Source organism: Megascapheus bottae, chromosome 29, assembly GCF_031878675.1.
Source record: "Megascapheus bottae isolate mThoBot1 chromosome 29, mThoBot2.hap1, whole genome shotgun sequence".
NCBI classification, from domain to species: Eukaryota; Metazoa; Chordata; class Mammalia; order Rodentia; family Geomyidae; genus Megascapheus; species Megascapheus bottae.
In genome coordinates, this window is record NC_143537.1 from 14916200 (window position 1) to 14936619 (window position 20420).

Consider the following 20420-nt stretch of genomic DNA (forward strand, 5'->3'; position numbering starts at 1 on the left):
AGTGATGAAATTGTATCAGTACGACCACAGAGACAATAGGAGAAAATGAAGAGCGAAATACCCGCCTTCACTAAATGGCTGAAAACTCACCAAGCTGACACTACTTTTAAGAAATAATACTGGCTGCCTATGAAAAAGAGACAGGTGAGAAAGGGGGTAACACAATAAAGATGGTGGATGCTACTTAGCCCCTGCTAACAGTTGCCATATGATGCTGGATTTACATTGTGAGACTTCCAGTTTTCAAAGAAACCTGAAATCTTGATTATTAGAACTAATCTGATTTTTCAAATGTGGCAGCCTCTGGTTTACAGTAGAGCTGTGTGGTTTGTTTCTTACTCCTATTGGTGAGCTAATTATAAAAAATACTTCCTGATCAAGGTTGTATTTCTTTTGATAACTCTAAGTTGTGGTAAAGCACACATGATATAAAACTTACTCTTTTTTAAGTAGTTAATTTGGTGGTATGAAGTACATTAATTATGTACAACAAATCTCAAAGTTCTTTTGCAAAACTGAAACCCTACAATCATTAAACAATAACAGTTTTCTCCCTTTCCATTCTCTCAGTGCTTAGCTGTCACACTTCTACTTCTGTCCCATATAATTTGACTTTGGAGACCTCATAGAATCATACTTTTTTTTTTTTTGCCAGTCCTGGGGCTTGAACTCAAGGCTTGGGCACTGTCCTTGGGCTTTCTGAAGGACAGCACTCCACCACTTAAGACACCTACCATTTCCAGCTTTTCCTGTGTATGTGGTACTAAGGAATCGAGCCCTGGTCTTCATGCATACTAGGTAAGCACTCTACCACTAGGCCAAACTCCCGGCCCCTGTCCCTGAACCTCTTTTGCTCAAGGATAGCACTCTACCATTTGAGCCACAGAGCCACTTCTAGCTTTTTGTTTATGTGGTATTGAGGAATCAAGCCCAGGGCTTCATGCATGCCAGGCAAGCACTCTACCACTAAGCTACATTCCCAGCTCTTCTTTTTTTTTTTTTTTTTTGCCAATCCTGGGGCTTGAACTCAGGGCCTGAGCACTGTCCTTGGGCTTTTCTCCAAGCTAGAGCTCTACCTCTTGAGCCACAGCCCCACTTCCAGCTTTTTCTATGTATGTAGTACTGAGGAATCGAACCCAGGTTTTCGTGCATGTTAGGCAAGCACTCTACCACTAGGGCAAACTCCCAGCCTCCTTCTGTAGTTTTTTTTAAGGCTGAGTAAACAGCCAGGCATCAATGGCTTACATTTATAATCCTAGCTATTCAGAAGGCCAAGATCTGAGACTCATGGTTCGAAGTCAGTGGACGCAGAAAAGGTCTGGAAGACACTTATCTCCAGTTAACCAGCAAAAAGCCAGAAGTGGAGGTGAAGCTCAAGTGGTTAAGCCATGAGAGAAAGAGCTAAGCCAGAGTATGAGGCTCTGGGTCCGAGCTCTAGTACTGGCACACAAAACAATCTGGATCTGGAGGTATGACTCAAGTGGTAGAACACCAGTTGTGAGTGAAAAGGCTGAACAAGAAGGAAAGGCCCAGAATTCAAGCTCCTCTATCAACCACAATAAAAGGCTGGGTAACCTTCCATTGTATATAAGTATGGACTGTGTTTTACTTACCTATTTGTTGGTGGACAGTTAGTTTGATTCCATGTTTCTGTTGTGAATAATGCTGCCTAGGAACACAGGCATACAAATTTCTCCATTCCTCTTCCTTTTGTTCTTTCCTTTCTTTTTAGATAATACCTTGCTATGTAGTTCAGGCTGGCCTCAAACAAACAATCCTCCTGTTGCAGAGTGTTTGGATTAGGGATATGCCACCATACCCAGACTAAGGAAAAAAAATTTTTGCGTTTGAATTTAGGGCTTGAGCTCTTTAGCACAAGGCTAGCACTCTGCCACTTGAGCCACAGCACCACTTCTGGCTTTTTCTGTGAATGTGGTACAGAGGCATCGAACCCAGAGTTACATGCATGCCAAGCAAGTCCTTAACGACTAGGCCACACTCCTGGCCCCAGAAGATGATTTTTCTTATAAACTTGTCATGTCATTAGCTTTTTTACAAGGAGTCTAAGCTCCCCTACCAAACCAAATCTCTGAATAGAGATTATAAAATAATGTATTTGAAAGAAACTTGGAAAGATAAAAGCAGTAGCAGTAGCTAATGATGTTCACTTTTTTTTTGTCAGTTGCGGGGCTTCGATTCTAGGCCTGGGCCCTTTCTCTGAGCTCTTCAACTCAAGGCTAGTGCTCTACCACTTTGAGCCATAGCTCCATTTCTGGTTTTCTGGTAGTTCAATGGAGATAAGAGTCTCACAGGCTTTCGCGCCTGGGCTGGCTCTGAACTGCGATCCTCAGATCTCAGCCTTCTGAGTAGCTAGGATGACAGGCGTGAGCCACGAGTGTTCAGCTTGTTCAATATCTTTGCAGAAAAATTTCAAGTACCTTATGTAGTCATCCAAACCTCTGAGAGGTACTATTGGATTCCTTCCTCTTCAGGTATGGAATACAGAGAGCAATTTGTTTTTTAAAAGGACAATTTGGAAAAGGGGGAAATAAAGGAAGTAATAAACAACAGAAAAACCTCATACAATCACCTCTGTGGAGTCACTATCAGTCACATTAATCTCATGGACCTTTGATATGCTTCAGTAAGAATGGTGCTTTATCTCTGTGGTCTTCCACCCCCAACCCCATAACCTCTGTCTAAGGATGACAAAAATACCAAGTATATCCAAACGGAAGGACAAAATACCTAGCTAGTACATATTAAGACCATAGGGGGAAAAACAAGCAGAGTTTCAGAAATTGCCATGACCCAGAGGCATCAAAGAGACATGATGATTAAATGTTAACATTTTAGTAAACTTTTCACTGCCTATTGATTTTGATAAGAGTTGTCTTTCCTCTTAGTGATACAATCATAGAATACTCACTTTGAAAAATACTATTACAACTATAACTGTAACCCCTCTTTACATCACCCTAAGAACAAAATACAACCTAAAAAATGCTAATACTGGAACTTGAGCTCAGGATTTGGCACTCTTGCTTTCGCAATTCTCTCAAGGCTGGCACTCTACCACTTCAGTCAGCTCTACTTGCAGATATTTCCTCTTGAATGGAGACAAAAATCACACAGGCCGAATTGGAAGCTCAAGCCTCCAATTTTAGACCCCAGAGGAACTAGGAATATGTTCATTAGCTACTACATCTGGCTTTCATTGATATTTTCAGGGTAGCTTGGCAGAATAGAAGATGCCTGCCTATAGAACTGGAATCTTATTCTAGATTGGTCATTTTGTAAAAACATCAGTCTCTAAGCTTCCTCATGTTTCACAGAATTCTTGGTTGTTACTGTCGTTAGCATAAAATGACATAGAATGAATTTAGAGAGTGAAGAATTATAAAGTACAAGTTAAAGGTAAAAATCTTGAAAATTTGCACAACTTGTTTGTGGTTTCCTCTAAATCACATAAAACTTATGATATGGAAGAGGAAAAACTTAGGTCCAAGCTATCTTTCCATATAAAGTTGTATAATATTTTAAAGACTTAAAAATAGTTCAAATTAGACCACTCTTTTGTGGTTAATGCTAGTCTTAAGCCAAAACAAAAACAACAACAAAAAACTCAGGAGCCAGGTGTGGTGGCTCACACCTGTAATCCTAGCTACACAGGAGGCTGAGATCTGAGGATCACACTGATTCAAAGTCAGCCCAAGCACAAAAGGACCTGAGACTCTTATCTCCAATTAACCTCTAGAAAACAGGAAGTGGGGCTTGGCTCTAGGGTAAGATGGTAGCTTTGAGCTGAAGAGCTCAGGGACAGTGCGCAGGACGAATTCATAGGGCTATAGTCAGTTTTTACTTAATATTTCTTCCTTCTGTGTCCATATCATTTTGCTCCTTTTTGTGATGATTTTTGTATATACTCATTCTTGGGCTACAAGCCAGGACTTCAGAGTTCTGCTTTTAAAGCGAAACTGGTGCTCTACTACTTGAGCCACAACTCTCTTTTGGCCTTTCAATGGTTAATTGTAGATTTGTCTGCTCTGAAGGGCTTTGAAACTCAATCCTCAGATCCCACCCTCCTTAGTAAACCTAGGATTGTAGGTGTGAGTCACTAGCAACTGTTTGCTACTCATTATATTTTCTTTTTTCCATATATTTTTTATTGTAATGAATAGAAGGGCTATATTATACTCACCAGATAGAAGGTGCATTACTTAACATTGATACCCTTTCTCATGTCTTGGCCCCCATTTCCCTCCCCCAACCCCTACATATATATATTCCTGGGCTTGAGTTTAGGGGTTGAGCACTGTCCTTGGACTTTCTCAAGGCTGGAGCTCTACCATTTGAGTCTCACCACCACGTCTGGCTTTTTTGTATTTATGTGGTACGGAGTAATCGAACCTGGGTCTTCCTGCATGCTAGGCAAGTACTCTACTACTAGGCCCATCTCCCGGCCCTCACTTCCAGTTTTTGAGTGCTTCATTGGATATGCGTCTCATGGGGACTTATCTGCCCATACTGGCTTGGAATCACAGTCCTCAGACCTCAGCTTCCTGAGTAGCTAGGATTGTCACTGGTGCCTGGCTAGAACAGGCACATCTTACGTGGCCATTGTAATGTCCAGAAGGATGTTAATTTTAGATTTCAAAATGATCATGTGAAAGTAAGGCTGTGGTGGCTCATGACTGTAATCCAAATTATTCAGGAGGCTGAGATCTGAGGACCATGGTTTGAAGTCAACCAGGAAGGAAAGACTGTGAGATCCTTACCTGGCAATGAACTACTTGAGCTGTAGCTCAAGTCGTAGTGCTCGCCTTGAGCAGAGAAGCTCAGAGACAGCGCCCAGGCCGATTTCGAACCTCAGGATAAGGGAGCGCGGGCACACACACACAGTCATATGAACACTTTAGGTGTAACCACTAAAATAAAATATAAAAGTACTTTTTCCAAAACAGGAGGGTAAAGCAAACGATAAAAGCAGCTCAGCTGGGCACAATGGTCTGCACGTGCAATCCTAGCCACTCAGGAGCCCGAGATCAGCAGACCCGAGGCCCTGGGTTCAAGTCCTTTGCACAAACGCAAGCGCAGTAGCTCAGTGGCTTGCCTAGCCCTGGGCTTCATCCCCAGCACCCACAAACCAAACAACCCAGGGACCTAGCAGAGCGTGGATGTGAGTTGTAATCAGTAAGATTTACAGCTAATTAGGAATTAAAACCGGATTATTCTTAACGTTCTCTACTGAGGGGTTGGTTGTTACTGTCACGTGACCACGGAGCCCGTTTCCCACACACACACACAAGCCATTAGGGTATGGGTGACAGCAGGAAGGGGTACGGTCTGGAAAAACGCTCTTGACATCAATGGGTCTCCGACTCCACGTCCACCTGGCCGTTGCCGCCATCCCGGAGAAGCACGGCTCTTCACTCGGCACTAGCCAGAAGCCGGAAGCTCCTAGGCTGCGCGCGCATCGCACGCCTCGGCCTTTCCGGCGCGTCCCGGCTGCTTGTCCGGCGTGCGTGCCTGCGGCGCGGCGGCGGCGGCGGCGACGCACGCGCGCCTCACGTGGGGCGCCGTGGAGGCGCGAATGTGCGTGTCTTCGCCCGCTCGTTCGCTCGCTGCGCCCTCGGGGGTTGTCCGGCAGCTCTCGCCCCCCAGCTTGTGAGAGCTGGAGCAAAGCGTCCCACCCCGCGGTCGGCGTCCCCCGGACCCGCGCGTAGCGTCCTCGTCCCGGGCTCGGCCTTGTTGGCCCGCGCGGCCCTCCGGTCCCAGGTGTTGAGATCCGAAACGTTGTGCAAACATGTCCCGGATCGAAAAGATGAGCATTCTGGGCGTGCGGAGTTTTGGCATAGAGGACAAAGATAAGCAAATTATCACTTTCTTCAGTCCCCTCACAATTTTGGTTGGACCCAATGGGGCGGGGAAGACGGTAAGTCCTGAGTGACCGCCTCTGACAGACCCGGGCACCGAACGTCGGGGAGAGGAGAGGAGCCCCAGGCCGTGGTCTCCAGGGGTCCCCAGACTAGGACCTGCGGAGCCCTCGAGGAGCTCACCTGCCCCTCCGATGCCCTGAGGGCTGCCCTGATTATGTTTCCACGTGTTTTAAATTACTGGGGCATTTTTTTTTAATATTTACATTTTTATTTTAGACTGGAATGCAGCCTTTTTTTTTTTAAGGGGGAGGGGAGCGGTCCCGGGACTTGAACTCACGGCCTGGGCGCTGCCCCGTCCTTGCGATTTCTTGAGGCTATCGCGCTACCCCTTGAGCCACAGCAATGGGGAGGCTTTTGCGGTGGGCTTTCCCCCTCATACAGGGATATAACGCATTTGGGTCAACTTCGCCCCATTACTCATTGCTTTTTATCTGCCACTATTTTAAAGAGGGTTTCATTATGACCTTTTTCATCCATGCATACGTTTGTATTTGAATCATGTTCTCCCCTATCTTCCCCCCACTCCATCCCATTGTTTCCCCTCCCCACCCCCAAGTCCCGGACTTCTGGAGAGAAATCCTGCAGTTTCTTTTTGAAGGGTTTTTAATTTAACCTCGCTTTCCCTTCCTTAACCTTGCTTTTTTTTTTTTTCTCTGTAATGATCCCCAAAAGCGATTTCTTGGAAAGTTATGATAAATTTGTGGTAAGAATTGCTAAGCATGCTGACTGTTAAGCACAATAGATGGGACAACTGTCTTTTAAGATGAAGACCGAGTGGCTAGGCATAACACTGGAGAACGATTTTGTTAGGATACTCTTAGTCAAAATAAAATATTGGCACACAGGCTGGAAATGTGGCTCAGTGGTAGTGTGCTTGTCTAGTATGCAGGAAGCCCAAGGTTGGTTTCTACATAAACAGAAAAAGCCAGAAGTGCTGTGGCTCAAGTGGTAGAGCACTAGCCTTAAGAAAGCTCAAGAACAGTGCTCAGGTCTTGAGTTCAAGCCCCAGAACTAACACAAGGAAAAAAAAAAAAAGATGTTATAACTACAGAAATGGTAACAAGGGAAGAATCTGTGAGAGAGAAGTTGAGAGTTAAATGAGAGAACATTATCTACCTTCATTAGTCTTTTCCCCCTTTATTAATTTTTGTAAAATTGATATTTATGCCATCAGTGCCTGTTAGGTGCTCTGCACTATATTGGGAGACTAACATAGGACAATGAGCTCTGGCTTCCTGCTTCATTATTGATTACCTGTGTGACTACTGCCAAGGGACCTAACTGATCTGGTGCTTTACTAAAGTATTTGGTACATAGAAAGTTCTTCTATGTCATTCTTAGCCATCATTAACTTTAAGTTTATGGAAATAGAGGAATTTTAAAACAATATTATAATAAGTAATATTTTAGTTGTTTGATCTTGGACTTTCTTTTTTTTAATATACTTTTTATTGTAATTAATAGAAGGGTTACATGATATTTGCCAGATAAATGGTGCCTTAATTCCCACACATTGATACCCTTTCACATGTCATGGTCCCCATTTCCCTTCCCCCTCCCCCACCCCTCATCTTGTTTTCCCCCATTCCCTATCCAATTTCAGATAACCAAGTACAATTATATCCGATATATCAGATATGATCTTGGACTTTCTTATTCAGCTGGCACTCTACCATTTGAGCGACACCTGTAGTTTTTTTGCTGGTTAATTGGAGATGGGAGTCTTTGGAACTTAACCCAGGCTGGCTGTATTCAAAGCCATCCTCCAGGTCTTAGTCTCTGAGTAGCTAAGATTACAGGTGTGAGCCACTAGCAACCATTTAGTTACCTTTTTAATTGTATAGCTTTTCTATGAATTTAGAGCAATTATTATTATTTTTTGTCCATACTGTCTCACTGGGCATCTGAGGGTGGTCAGAAAGTTGGAATCCCCCTGCCTCAGCCTCCCGAGTATTACCTGTGGGCTACCACACTTGGTTTAACCAAATTTTGTTTACTTCTCTCCAGTGTAAGTTAGCTCAGTTCTCAGAGTATATTATAAAAGATCCGTTTTCCCATTCTTACTAAATGTTGCAGCTTATCTGTGTGAAAGGCTTAAAAAAAGAAGAAAATAGGGCTCATATACTTTTTTTAAAGATTTTATTAACATTGATTTTTACATATTTTAAATGTCATGTTTAACAAACAAGTATTCAAGAAGGGATTCTCCATACGTTCATATACAATTCTTTTTTTTTTTTCTTCTCTTTTTTTTTTTTTTTTTTTTTTTGCCAGTCCTGCGCTTGAGCTCAGGGCCTGAGCACTGTCCTTGGCTTTCTCAAGGCTAGAGCTCTACCACTTGAGCCTCAGCATCACTTACGGCTTTTTTCTATGTATGTGGTACTGAGGAATCGAACCCGGGTCTTCATGCATGCTAGGCAAGCACTTTAACCACTAGGCCAAACTCCCGGCCCCACGTTCATATACTTTTAATCAGATATTTCTTAACAAGGTGTCAATCTGTGAATTCCTGGCAGCTGTTTCCCTCGACCTGATTGTTTTCCTGAACTGCCTGCCTCATCTGTTTTAAATATGAGAAGTAAAGATAGATCCAGAAAATCCAGTATATTCATTGTGTTTCATTTGTCTGGAAAACAAAGCGTACAACCATCAGCAAATTTCAGAGCCTCCTTTCAGCTGCTAGGCCAACTCAACCTATCCTTGGCTCCTTGTTTTTGTTTTTATAAATATTTTATTAGGAGTACTTGAGTTTAACTCAGGGCCTCATGTGAGGCTTGTTCTACCTCTATAGCCATAATCCCAGGTGTTTTTTTTTTTTTTTTTTGTCATGGGACTTGAACTCTTGGTCTGGGCACTGTCCCTGAGCTCGTCAGTTCAAGGCTACTGCCACCCTACCCCTGGAGCCACATAGAGCAACTTCTGGTTTTCTGGTGGTTAACTAGAGATAAGAGTCTCACAACCTTTAGTGCCCAGGCTGGCTTTGAACCGAGATCTTCAGATCTCAGCCTCCTGAGTAGCTAGGGTTACAGGCTTGAGTCATTGCGCCCAGCTAATTCGTGTGTGTGTGTGTGTGTGTGTGTGTGTGTGTGTGTGTGTGTGTGTGTGTGTGTATGTGCATGTGCATGTGCATGTGCATGTGCATGTGTATGTGTATGTGTGTATGTATGTATATAGCCAGTCCTGGGGCTTGAACTTAGGACCTAGGCGCTGTCCTTGGACTTTCTCAAGGAACCACAGCACCACTTCTGGCTTTTTCTCTATATCTGGTACCAAGGAATCAAACCCAGGCATGCCAGGCAATCACTCTACCACTTGGCCATGCTCCCAGTCCCATAATCATATATATATATATATATATATATATTTTTTTTTTTTTGCCTCTCCTGGGGCTTGAACTCAGGTCCTGGGCACTGTCCTTGGACACATTTTACTCAAGACTAGCGCTCTGCCATTTGGGCCACTTCCGGCTTTTCTGTGTATGTGATATAGAGGAATCGAACCCAGAGCTTCATGCATGCTAGGTGAGTACTCTACCACTAGGCTACGCTCCTAGCCTACCCATAATGATATTTTCTATTACAATTTTATGTTGTCAGATTTTTTTTTTTTTTTGGCCAGTCCTGGGCTTGGGCTCAGTGCCTGAGTACTGTCCTTGGGCTTTCCTCAAGCTAGAGCTCTACCACTTGAGCACCACTTCTGGCTTTTTTCTATGTAGGTGATACCAAGGAATCGAACCCAGGTCTTCGTGCATGCTAGGCAAGCACTCTACCACTAGATAGATTCATTGTCTCTTTGATAAATATTTCTATTTTTATTTCTTTTTTGTTGGTCGAGGGTCTTGAACTCAGGGCCTGGGTGCAGTCTTTAAGCGTATTTATAGCTCAAGGCTAATACCCTACCACTTTGAGCCACAGTTCTACTTCTGGTTTTCTGGTGGTTAATTGGAGGTAAGAGTCTTGAGTACTTTCCTGACAATCCTCAAATCTCAGCCTCCTGAGTAGGTAGTATTACAGGTGTGAGCCACGACATTAATTCTTTTTTTTTTTTTTTTGCCAGTCCTGGCCTTGAGCTCAGGGCCTGAGCACTGTCCTTGGACTTTCTCAAGGCTAGAGCTCTACCACTTGAGCCTCAGCACCACTTCTGGCTTTTTTCTATGTATGTGGTACCGAGGAATTGAACCCGGGTCTTCATGCATACTAGGCAAGCACTCTACCACTAGGCCAAACTCCCAGCCCACGACATTAATTCTTTAAAAATTTTTTTAAGGCCAGAATTGGATAACTCATTTGGAAGAGTTATTAATTTTTTTTTTGCCTGTCCTGGGCACTGTCCCTGGATTTTCTCAAGGCTAGGGCTCTACTACTTGAGCCACAACACCACTTCTGGCTTTTTGCTACGTATGTGGTACTGAGGAATTGAACCTGGGTCTTCGTGCATGCTAGGCAAGCGCTCTACCACTAGGCCAAACTCCCAGCCCCACATTAATTCTTTATTAAAAATATCATAAGCTGGGCACTGGTAGCTCACGCCTGTAATGCTAGCTACTCAGAAGTTTGAGATCTGAGGATATTGGTTCAGAGCCAGCATGATTCTAGTTCCAGTTAACCACAAAAAGCTGCAAGTGGAGTTGTGGCTCAAATGGTAGAGTGGTAACTTGAGCATGAATGCTCATAGAAACTGCGCAAGCCCTAAGTTCAAGCCCCAGGACCTTCTCTCCACCCCCCAAAAAAAGTAATAAACATCTGTGGTTTCATTATAACTAAAGAATATGTTTTTCTGTTTGTTTAGACCATCATTGAGTGTCTAAAATACATTTGTACTGGAGACTTCCCTCCTGGAACCAAAGGAAATACATTTGTTCATGATCCCAAGGTAATGGTTCTAATACAATTTTGTGTTTCAAAATAATATATTTATAACTATAAAAGTGGTAATAGTTTACTATAGAACACAGAATGGAAAATTTAAAAAGAGATGGAAGTCATCTAAATATAATCTCTAAATATAAATCTCAGTGTTTTACCTTTTTTTTATATCTTCATATGTTTTTTCGCCTTTTTATAGCTGAGGTCATCTATCTTAATTGTATTTTATTGTCCGGGTGATATATAGAGGGATTACAGTTAAATCAGTGCTTGCCTAGCATGCACGAAGACCCGGGTTCAATTCCTTGGTACCACATACATACAGAAAAGCCGGAAGTGGTGCTGAGGCTCAAGTGGTAGAGCTCTAGCCTTGAGAAAGTCCAAGGACAGTGCTCAGGCCCTGAGCTCAAGCCCAGGACTGGCAAAAAAAAAAAAACATGGTAAATTTTTAATTTGGGAGTTTGGCTCATGGGTATTTTTAATTTTGATACTATTTTGTATACTTGAAGTATTTTATACTTAAAATGCAAGTTGATTGCCTGACATAGTGGTGTGTAATATTAGCATTCAGGAGGCTGAAACAGGCCAGCCTGTTTCATAACAGGGCTACATAATGAGATTGTTTCAAAACGTGTGATGATTTATGAGTTTAGGGGGGACTGGAACCAGGGTTTTAACTCAACTTACTCAGCTTGTTTGCTACAAACCTATTTTACTAGCTATGTTGGAGATGGAATCTTTGAGACTTTTCTGCTCATGCTAGCTTTGTATTTTAGCACAATAGAATCTCTTCCCTCCCCCCTCCCCCCTTCCCCCTCTTTTCTTTTTTCCAGTCCTAGAGCTTGAACTCAGGGCCTTGGCACTGTCCTTGAGCACTTTTGCTCAAGGCTAGTTTTGCCACTTGAGGCACAGTACCTCTTGCAGCTTTTTCTGTGTATGGGATGCCATGGAATTGAACCCAGGGCAATGTGCCTGCTAGGCAAGCACTCTTACTACTAGGCCAAACTCCCAGTCCCAAGAATTTCACCTTTTTTTTTTTTAATTCCATCTCTCTTGCATCAGTGATTTCTCTCCCCCTTTTTATTTTTTAATGATAGTCCTAGGGCTTAAACTCAGTGCCTCAGGTTGTCATTTGGCTTTTTTACTCATAGCTGGCATTTGGGCTACTCCTTCAGTTCTGGCTTTTTGCTGGTTAATTGCAGTTAAGAGTCTTTGGTTTGTTTTCCCTGACTGGCTTCATAAAAATATGCTCTAGAAGGTCTACTCTTTGAATAATAACAATAAAAAAACTATTCCAGTGTACCCTCTACCTATTACCTTTTCTATTCCTTCTTGATTGGTCAAGGTTCTTTGTAGTAATTTTTTTTACTCTGGTAGACCTCAGCCTCCTAAATTAGCCAGGATTATAGAATTACAGGTATAAACCACTAGTGCTTGGCTGTTTTGTTCTGTTGTTGTTGTTGGTTTTGTGGGTCATGGGACTTGAACTTGGCCTGGGTGCTGTCCCTGAACTCTTTAGCTCAAGGCTGCTCCCCTACCTTTGAGCCAAGCCCCACTTCCCATTTTCTAGAGGTTAATTGGAGATAAGAGTCTCAGGTTCTTTTTTGCCCTGGTTGGCTTTGAACCTTGATTCTCAGATTTCAGCCTCCTGAGTAGCTAGAATTACAGATGTGAGCTATCGTGCCCAGCTTAATTTCATTTTTATGGTTAAAAAGTTCTGTTTTTTGGGCTGGAAGTGTGGCCTAGTAGTAGAGTGCTTGCCTAGCATGCACGAAGCCCTGGGTTCGGTTCCTCAATACCACATACCTAGAAAAAGCCAGAAGTGGTGCTGTGGCCCAAGTGGTAGAGCACTAGCCTTGAGAAAGCCCCAGGACAGCTCCCAGGCCCTGAGTTCAAGCCCTAGGAGTGGCATGATTCAGAGTGGAGAAAATTTACATGCTTTTCCACTTTTCTGTTTGCTTAGAATATTTTTAATTAGGGGCTGGGAGTTTGGCCTAGTGGTAGAGTGCTTGCCTAGCATGCACGAAGACCCGGGTTCAATTCCTCGGTACCACATACATAGAAAAAAAAATGGTGCTGAGGCGCAAGTGGTAGAGCATTAACCTTGAGAAAGTCCAAGGACAAGGACAGTGCTCAGGCCCTGAGCTCAAGCCCATGATTGGCAAAAAAAAAAAAAAAAAAGAATATTTTTAATTAAACCATTTTTGGGGTACTTAAAATACAAATTTTATGGGGCTGGGAGCATAGCCGAGTGGCAGAGTGCTTACTTACCTAGCATGCATGAAGCCCTGAGTTCAATTCCTTTGTACCACATATTCAGAAAAAGCCAGAAGTAGAAGTAGTGCTGTGGCTCAAGTGGCAGGGCACTAGCCTTGACCAAAATGTGTCCAAGGATAGTGCCCAGGCCCTGAGTTCAAGGTTCAGACTGGCCAAAAAACCCAAAACCCAAAAGCATAAATTTTATGTATTTGGAAATCTACATACCTTATCTTATGGTAATAAGTAAAGGAGGTAGATAATACTGTCATTCTAATAAACAGTATTCTTTTTTCATATATATGTGTGTATATTATATATGAATATGTATATTATTTATTTTTGGTGCTAGTCCTGGGACTTGAACTCAGAGCCTGGGTGCGGTCCTTGAGCTGTTTTTTTTTTTCTCCTGGTCCTGAGACTTGAACTCTGGTTCTGTGCACTATCCTTGAGCTCCTTTGGCTCAAAGCTAGCATTCTAACTACTTTCAGCTTTTTCTATGATTAATTAGGAATATGAGTCATACATTTTCCTGCGTGGGCTGGCTTTGAACAGTGATCCTCAGATCTCAACTCCCTAAGTAGCTACGATTACAGGTGCAAACCACTGGTAGCAGCCCAGACCCTAGCTGCTTTTTTGCTTAATGCTCTATACTCTTTCCATTTGAACCCCAGCTCCTTTTTTTTTTTTTTTTTTGGTAGTTAATTGGAGATGATATTCTCACAAACTTTCCCTGAAAAGGCTGGCTTTGAACTGCAATTCTCAGATCTCATCCTTCTAAGTAGCTAGTATTACTGGCATGTATTACTGGCGCACTTGTTTGAATAAGCAAGGTTGCTTATCCTTTTTTTCTTTCAGAACTAGCATCTGGTATTTTGTAATAGCATAATTTTTCTCCTTTCTCTTGCAAAGGTTGCTCAAGAAACAGATGTGAGAGCCCAGATCCGTCTACAGTTTCGTGATGTGAATGGAGAACTTGTAGCTGTGCAGAGATCTATGGTATGCAGTCAGAAAAGCAAGAAGACAGAATTTAAAACTCTGGAAGGAGTCATTACTAGAACAAAGTAGGTCTTTATGCCATATTTGGATATCTTTAGTTTTAGTCTTTTTTTGGGGGTGGGGGGGGCCAGTCCTGGGCTTGAGCTCAGGGCCTGAGCACTGCCCTTGGACTTTCTCAAGGCTAGAGCTCTACCACTTGAGCCTCAGCACCACTTCTGGCTTTTTTCTATGTATGTGGTACCGAGGAATTGAACCTGGGTCTTTGTGCATGCTAGACAAGCACTCTACCACTAGGCCAAACTCCCGGCCCCTAGTTTTAGTCTTTTAAGAGTAAGGTTTGTAACATACTATTTTATCTTGGGAAATACATTAATTTTCTTTCAACAAGACTTTTTTTTTTTTTTGCCAGGGGCTTGAGCTCAAGGGCTTGAGCACTGTCCTTGGACACTTTTTGGTCAAGGCTAGTGCTCTGCACTTGAGCCATAGTACCACGTCTGGCTTTTTCTGAGTATATGGTACTGAGGAATCAAACACAGGGCTTCATACATACTTGGTGAGCACTCTACCATGAGACTACACTCCTGGTCCATCCTTACATTTTTTTTGGTATCATTAATGGGAGTGGTTCCATTCAAAATTTAGAAATTTAGAAATTTATGAACAGTTGTAGAATTAAAAATGCACCATCACTCAAATACAGGTTGAATGAATTAAAAAATGCTGGTATCATATAGGAATGAGCAGCTTTCAAGTAGGGAAATAATTTGTCCCTTAATAATTATCAGTAGTATTAGTCAAATGTCATTTTGTTATGGCTTTAGGTTTTGGAATTAGGCTGCCCTGGAGTCAAAGCTTTATTCTTGTCAATCAAAATACCTATCTACCTTCTTTCTTCTCTTCCTTCCACATATACTTGTGCACATCTGCACTGGGGCCTTGTGCTGTCTCTTGCTTGCTTGCTTGCTTGCTTGTGCCAATCCTGGAGCTTTAACTCAGTCTGAGCACTCTTAGTTTTTTTCTCTTAAGACTGGACCTCTCCCACTTGAGCCACAGCTCCACTTCCAGGTTTGTGTTTATGTCCGTGTGTGTCTGTGTGCGTCTGTCACAGGGCTTGAACTTGGCTTGGGAGCTGTCTCTAAGCTGTTTGAGCTCAAGGCTAGCACTCTACCACTTTGAGCTACAGTTCTACTTCCGCTTTTCTAGTGGTTAATTGGAGGTAAGAGACTCAGACTTCCTGCCCAGGTTGACTTCAGACCTTGTTTCTTAGATCTCAGCCTCCTGAGTAGCCTATATTATAGGTGGGAGCCACCAGTGCCTGGCTGTTCTTCTAGTTTTGACCTATGTTTTCTTTATAGGTAATCTCCAATCAGACCTCTGTTTTCCAGATGCATCTATGTAACTACCTTTTTCATTTTTTTTTTTTTTTTTTTTTTTGCCAGTCCTGGGCTTGAGCTCAGGGCCTAAGCACTGTCCTTGGACTTTCTCAAGGCTAGAGCTCTACCACTTGAGCCTCAGCACCACTTCTGGCTTTTTTTCTATATGTGGTACCGAGGAATCGAACCTGGGTCTTCATGCATGCTAGGCAAGCACTTTAACCACTAGGCCAAACTCCCGGCCCACCTTTTTCATTTTCTACCAATTGTTTTAAATATGGCTCAGATTCAACATGACCACAACAATGACATGATTCTCTAACCCCTTTGTAAAAACCTCCAATTGGGTGGTTTTGCAGTACTTTTTATCCTAGTGAATGATTCTGCTCTCCATCCAGTGACACAAGCCCAAGGACCTAACTCTGGATAGCTTCCTTGCTCTGTATAACCCAATCTATTATTCTTAAGTCCTAGGATTTAACGTAAATGTTCCCCTTATTTGTTTCCATTTCTAAACTGTTCTCATCTTTCCATGATGCACTGTGATAATCTACTGGCCTGTGTGTATCCATTCAAGCCCCCTACAGAACATTTTCAGTATGCTCAGTATAGTACTACATTAGTTACAAAGGGGATTTCATTGTTAAATTTCCATATGTTTATAATCAGTCATTCTCACTCCATCATAGTATTGTTAAAATATAAACTGGAATGCATAAAAGAAAAACAGTAAAGACAGACACTATCTCTGGATGCCCTGTCAATTTGTTACTGGACAACCCATCTTCTAGATCACATTTTAGATGTTTTTGTTTAATTCATCTTCGCTTCTCTGCTATTGGCCACCATGTTTTATTCATTTAATTGTCTTAATTTTTGATTTAGGGGATGGAAGACAGTTTATTTTCTGTATCTTACGTATATGTTTAAATTATTGTATTTAAAAGTTAAAATATGTAAAAATTCTAGCTTGCTTTTTTTTTTTTTTGCCAGTCCTGGGGCTTGAACCAACTGTCCTTGTGCTTTCTCAAGGCTAGAGCTCTATAGCTTGAGCCACAGCACCACTTCTAGCTTTTTTCTATGGAATTGAACCCGGGTTTTTGTGCATGCTAGGCAAGCACTCTACCACTAGGCCAGACTCATGGCTCTAGCATTTTTTTTTGTACCACTGTTTTACCTACTTTCTTCATCAGTGAATGAATAGTATGAAGGATTTAGTAATATAATAGATACTGCATGAGGTCATTTTATGTATATCCTTGCTTTTTATTTTCTGTAGGCATGGAGAAAAGGTCAGTCTTAGCTCTAAATGTGCAGAAATTGATCGAGAAATGATCAGTTCCCTTGGAGTTTCCAAATCTGTGCTAAATAATGTCATTTTCTGTCACCAAGAAGATTCTAATTGGCCTTTAAGTGAAGGAAAGGCTCTGAAGCAGAAGTTTGATGAGATCTTTTCAGCCACAAGGTTTGTAACTTTTTTTCTCTACCAGTACCAGGGTTTGAACTCTTGAATCTTGAACTTGTTTTGCTTCTTACTCAGAAGGTGTTGTATCAATTGAGCCATACCACCACCAGCTTATAACTTCGCATGTGTTTGGGCTGCTTCCAGAGCTTGAACTCAGAGACTAGGCACTGTTCTTGAGCTTTTTTCACTCAAGTCCAGCACTGAACTACAGTTCCATTTCTGGCTTTTTTTTTTTTTTTTGGTGGTTAATTGGAGTTAGGAGTCTCATAGGTAGGCACTGGTGGCTCACCTGTAATCCTAGTTACTTCAGGAGGCTGAGATCTGATGATCAAAGTTCAAAGCCAGCCCGGGCAAGAAAAAAAAAGTCTCATGGACTTTCTTCCCCAGGCTGTTTTGGAATTAAATCCTCAGGTTTCAGATTCCCGAGTAACTAGGATTACGGGTATAAACCACCAGTGGCTGGCTGTCCCTTAACATTTTCACTGAAGGCTAGTTCTCTACCATCTGAGTCAACAGCTTCACTTCTATAAATAAATCTTTTTTTTTCTTTTCTGTTAGTCATGAAGCTTGAACTCTGGGACTGGTTACTATCCTTGAGCTCTTCAGATCAACGCTAGTGCTCTACCACTTTGAGCCACAGTGCCACTTCTGGCCCTCTGGTGATTAATTGGAGATAAGCGTCTTATGGCCTTTCCTACCCAGACTTGATTTGAACCCTGCCTCTCAGATCTTGGCTTCCTGAGTAGCTAGGATTACAGGTGTGAGCCACCAGTACTGGACTCCCTTAGCTTTTCCACTGAAGGCTGATTCTCTACCACTTGAGCCCATCAACCAACTTCTGTAAGTAAATCTTAATGTCAAATTATACTATATTTTTAAAATTATATTTTGACTTATCTTCAAAGGTACATTAAAGCGTTGGATACACTTCGTCAAGTCCGTCAGACACAAGGTCAGAAAGTAAAAGAATGTCAAACAGAATTGAAATATCTGAAACAAAATAAGGAAAAAGCTTGTGAGATTCGTGATCGGATTACTACTAAGGAAACCCAGTTAGCATCTTCAAAGGAAATTGTCAGATCCTATGAGAATGATCTTGAACCACTGAAGGTAATTTGATTTGTTTATTTCTGTTTTGAGATTAGGACTTGAACTTGGTGTCTGACGCTTGCTTTTACTCATCAGCTGGCACTCTATGACCTGAGCCATGCATCCAACCCTGATTTCTTTTTATATGAATAAATTATATGTGTGTGTAACACATTTGTGATGTATATACATTAATAAAATGTGTGCAATAGGCCGGGAGTTTGGCCTAGTGGTAGAGTGCTTGCTTAGCATACACAGAGACCCGGGTTCGATTCCTTGATACCACATACTTAGAAAAAGCCGGAAGTGGTGCTGAGGCTCAAGTGGTAGAGCTCTAGCCTTGAGAAAAATCCAAGGACAGTGCTCAGGCCCTGAGCTTAAGCCCAGGACTGGCCAAAAAAAAAAATGTATGCAATAAAGAAATGTTAAGCCTAGCTAATCACTATGTATATTTTACTTTATACACTTTTTCTGTGGTGAGAACACTTAAAACCTATTAGTAGTTTTTGAATACACAGCAATTGGTTCTTAACCATAGTCAGTTATTACCTGGTAAACCAGGGAGAAAGTCTTTTTAAAAAAAAACTATAGTGGGTTCGCTAGCATGGCCTAGTGGTAGAGAGCTCACCTGGTATGCAGGAAGCCCTGAGTTTGATTCCTTGGTACCACATGCACAGAGAAAGCTAGAAGTGGTGCTGTAGTTGAAGTGGTAGAGCACTAGCCTTGAGCAAAAAGTGTCCAAGGACAGTGCTCAGGCCCTGTGTTCAAGCCCCAGGACTGGCAAAACATAAAAATAAAAACGAAAATGATAGTGGTATTTACCTGTAAGATACACAGGTAATTATCTAGCAGTATATTTATTTTGATCCTAATATAGTTTGCTAGACACGTTTTCTGCCAGTTAGGCCATAACTCCAAACCTAAAGTACTTTTTTTTTATATTAATGTATATTTGTTTAAAAAAAAAATATCACAAGCCAGGTGTGATGGCTTGGGAGGCTGCGATCTGAGGATTGCAGTTTTGGACCAGCATGGGAAGGAAAGGCCCTGTGAGACTCTTACTTCCAATTAACCACTCAAAAACTGGAAGTGGAACTGTGCCTCAGTGGTAGAGTACTAGCTTTGAGAGAAAAGAGCTCAGAGGCAGCACCCAGGCTCCCAGTTCAAGGCCTACCACTGACCAAAAAAATTATCACAGATTAATACATCTAATATCTTAGGCCTATATTATATAATGTGTTTAAATTACCCAGAGAATCTAGACTTCAAATAGTATAAAGTAGATAAGGGCCCGGAATTTTGCCTAGTGGTAGAGTGCCTGCCTAGCATGCATGAAGACCTGGGTTCGATTCCTTGGTACCACATACCTAGAAAAAAGTTAGAAGTGGTGCTGAGGCTCAAGTGGTAGAACTCTAGCCTTGAGAAAGTCCAAGGACAGTGCTCAGGCCCTGAGCTCAATCCCCAGGACTGGCAAAAAAAAAAAAAGTATAAAATAGGCAAAAAGCTGAAACTATTAGGGAAAAGGCAGAGGAAGGAGGAAAAAAATTATACTTAATAGTATATAGATCATTAGCTCTTGAATAATAATTACCTAATCTTCTGGGTTTTTAGGACAGATTGATCATTTTCTCATTCATTCATTTTTGTGATATTGGGGTTTGAATTTAGGGCCTCAAAATGCAAGACAAGTACTCTAACACATTGAGCCATGCCCCCAGCTCTTTTGTTTTTGAGACGGCATTTGTCAACAACTTTGGCTAGGCTACCCTCAAACTCAAAATTTTCTGCCTTTATCTCCAAAGTAGCTGAGATCACAGGTGTTGCGCCACCATGCCTGGCTTCTACCATCCTTCCTACCCCTGAGTATTGGGCCTGGAACTCAAGTCTTGAACTCTTACAGCTGCTTTACTTACCAGTGGCACTCTGCCACTTGAGCCACATTCCCAATTCTGGCTTTTTTCTGACTACATGAAGACAGACAGTAGGAGCTCTGAGAAAGAAGGAACATAACTTGTCTAAGGTACCAGAGAGGATTTCGTAGTACTGAATTTGGAGCATACCTTTGTTTATAATTAATGAATACAAAGCTGTTTTGAAGACTACCAAAGGAATCCACATAGTTCAAATGGAAAATTCATACAGGAGTAGATATGAATGGTGACTTGATTCTTGCGAAGGTTGTTGTAAAGGTTGAAATTTTTGTGCACTTGTTTGTGTTTGTGAGTAAATCTTTTCTCTATCACCAGAGCCTGGACCAGGGCCTAGGCCATAGTAGTAGGGGGTAATAAATATTTAGTTTCTTTTTTGTAATTCTTACTGAATCCAGAGCCTCTGTGTACAGGTACTCTGCCACTGAGCTACACCCCAGACCCAAGTATTTATCAGAAGGATGATTTCAAAGTCCTTTTTTAAGGTCTTTATGAGGATTCTATCT

General features: G+C 42.0%; 1 protein-coding gene and 2 long non-coding RNA genes across 3 annotated transcripts in view; 1 reads left to right on the plus strand and 2 right to left on the minus strand.

The window, feature by feature from the left end:
* Positions 1-986: 986 nt before the first annotated feature.
* LOC150044846 (uncharacterized) lies at positions 987-5457 on the minus strand. Its single transcript, XR_016533057.1, has 3 exons — positions 5394-5457; positions 4779-4928; positions 987-1824 (listed from the first exon to the last, which is right to left on the minus strand). It is a non-coding gene; the product is annotated as an uncharacterized LOC150044846 (long non-coding RNA).
* Positions 5458-5711: 254 nt separating this feature from the next.
* Positions 5712-20420, plus strand: part of Rad50 (RAD50 double strand break repair protein) — a 49725-nt gene continuing 35016 nt past the window's right edge. The window contains exons 1-5 of the mRNA XM_090320776.1: positions 5712-5935; positions 10728-10811; positions 13973-14124; positions 16712-16897; positions 17803-18007. Of these exons, the coding sequence (XP_090176902.1) occupies positions 5807-5935; positions 10728-10811; positions 13973-14124; positions 16712-16897; positions 17803-18007 (756 nt within the window). The 5' untranslated portion in view covers positions 5712-5806. The remainder of the gene's footprint in view (positions 5936-10727; positions 10812-13972; positions 14125-16711; positions 16898-17802; positions 18008-20420) is intronic.
* The window catches only part of LOC150044848 (uncharacterized), a 51492-nt gene continuing 44982 nt past the window's right edge, over positions 13911-20420 (minus strand). Inside the window, exon 5 of the long non-coding RNA XR_016533031.1 lies at positions 13911-14054. This is a non-coding gene — a long non-coding RNA (uncharacterized LOC150044848). The remainder of the gene's footprint in view (positions 14055-20420) is intronic.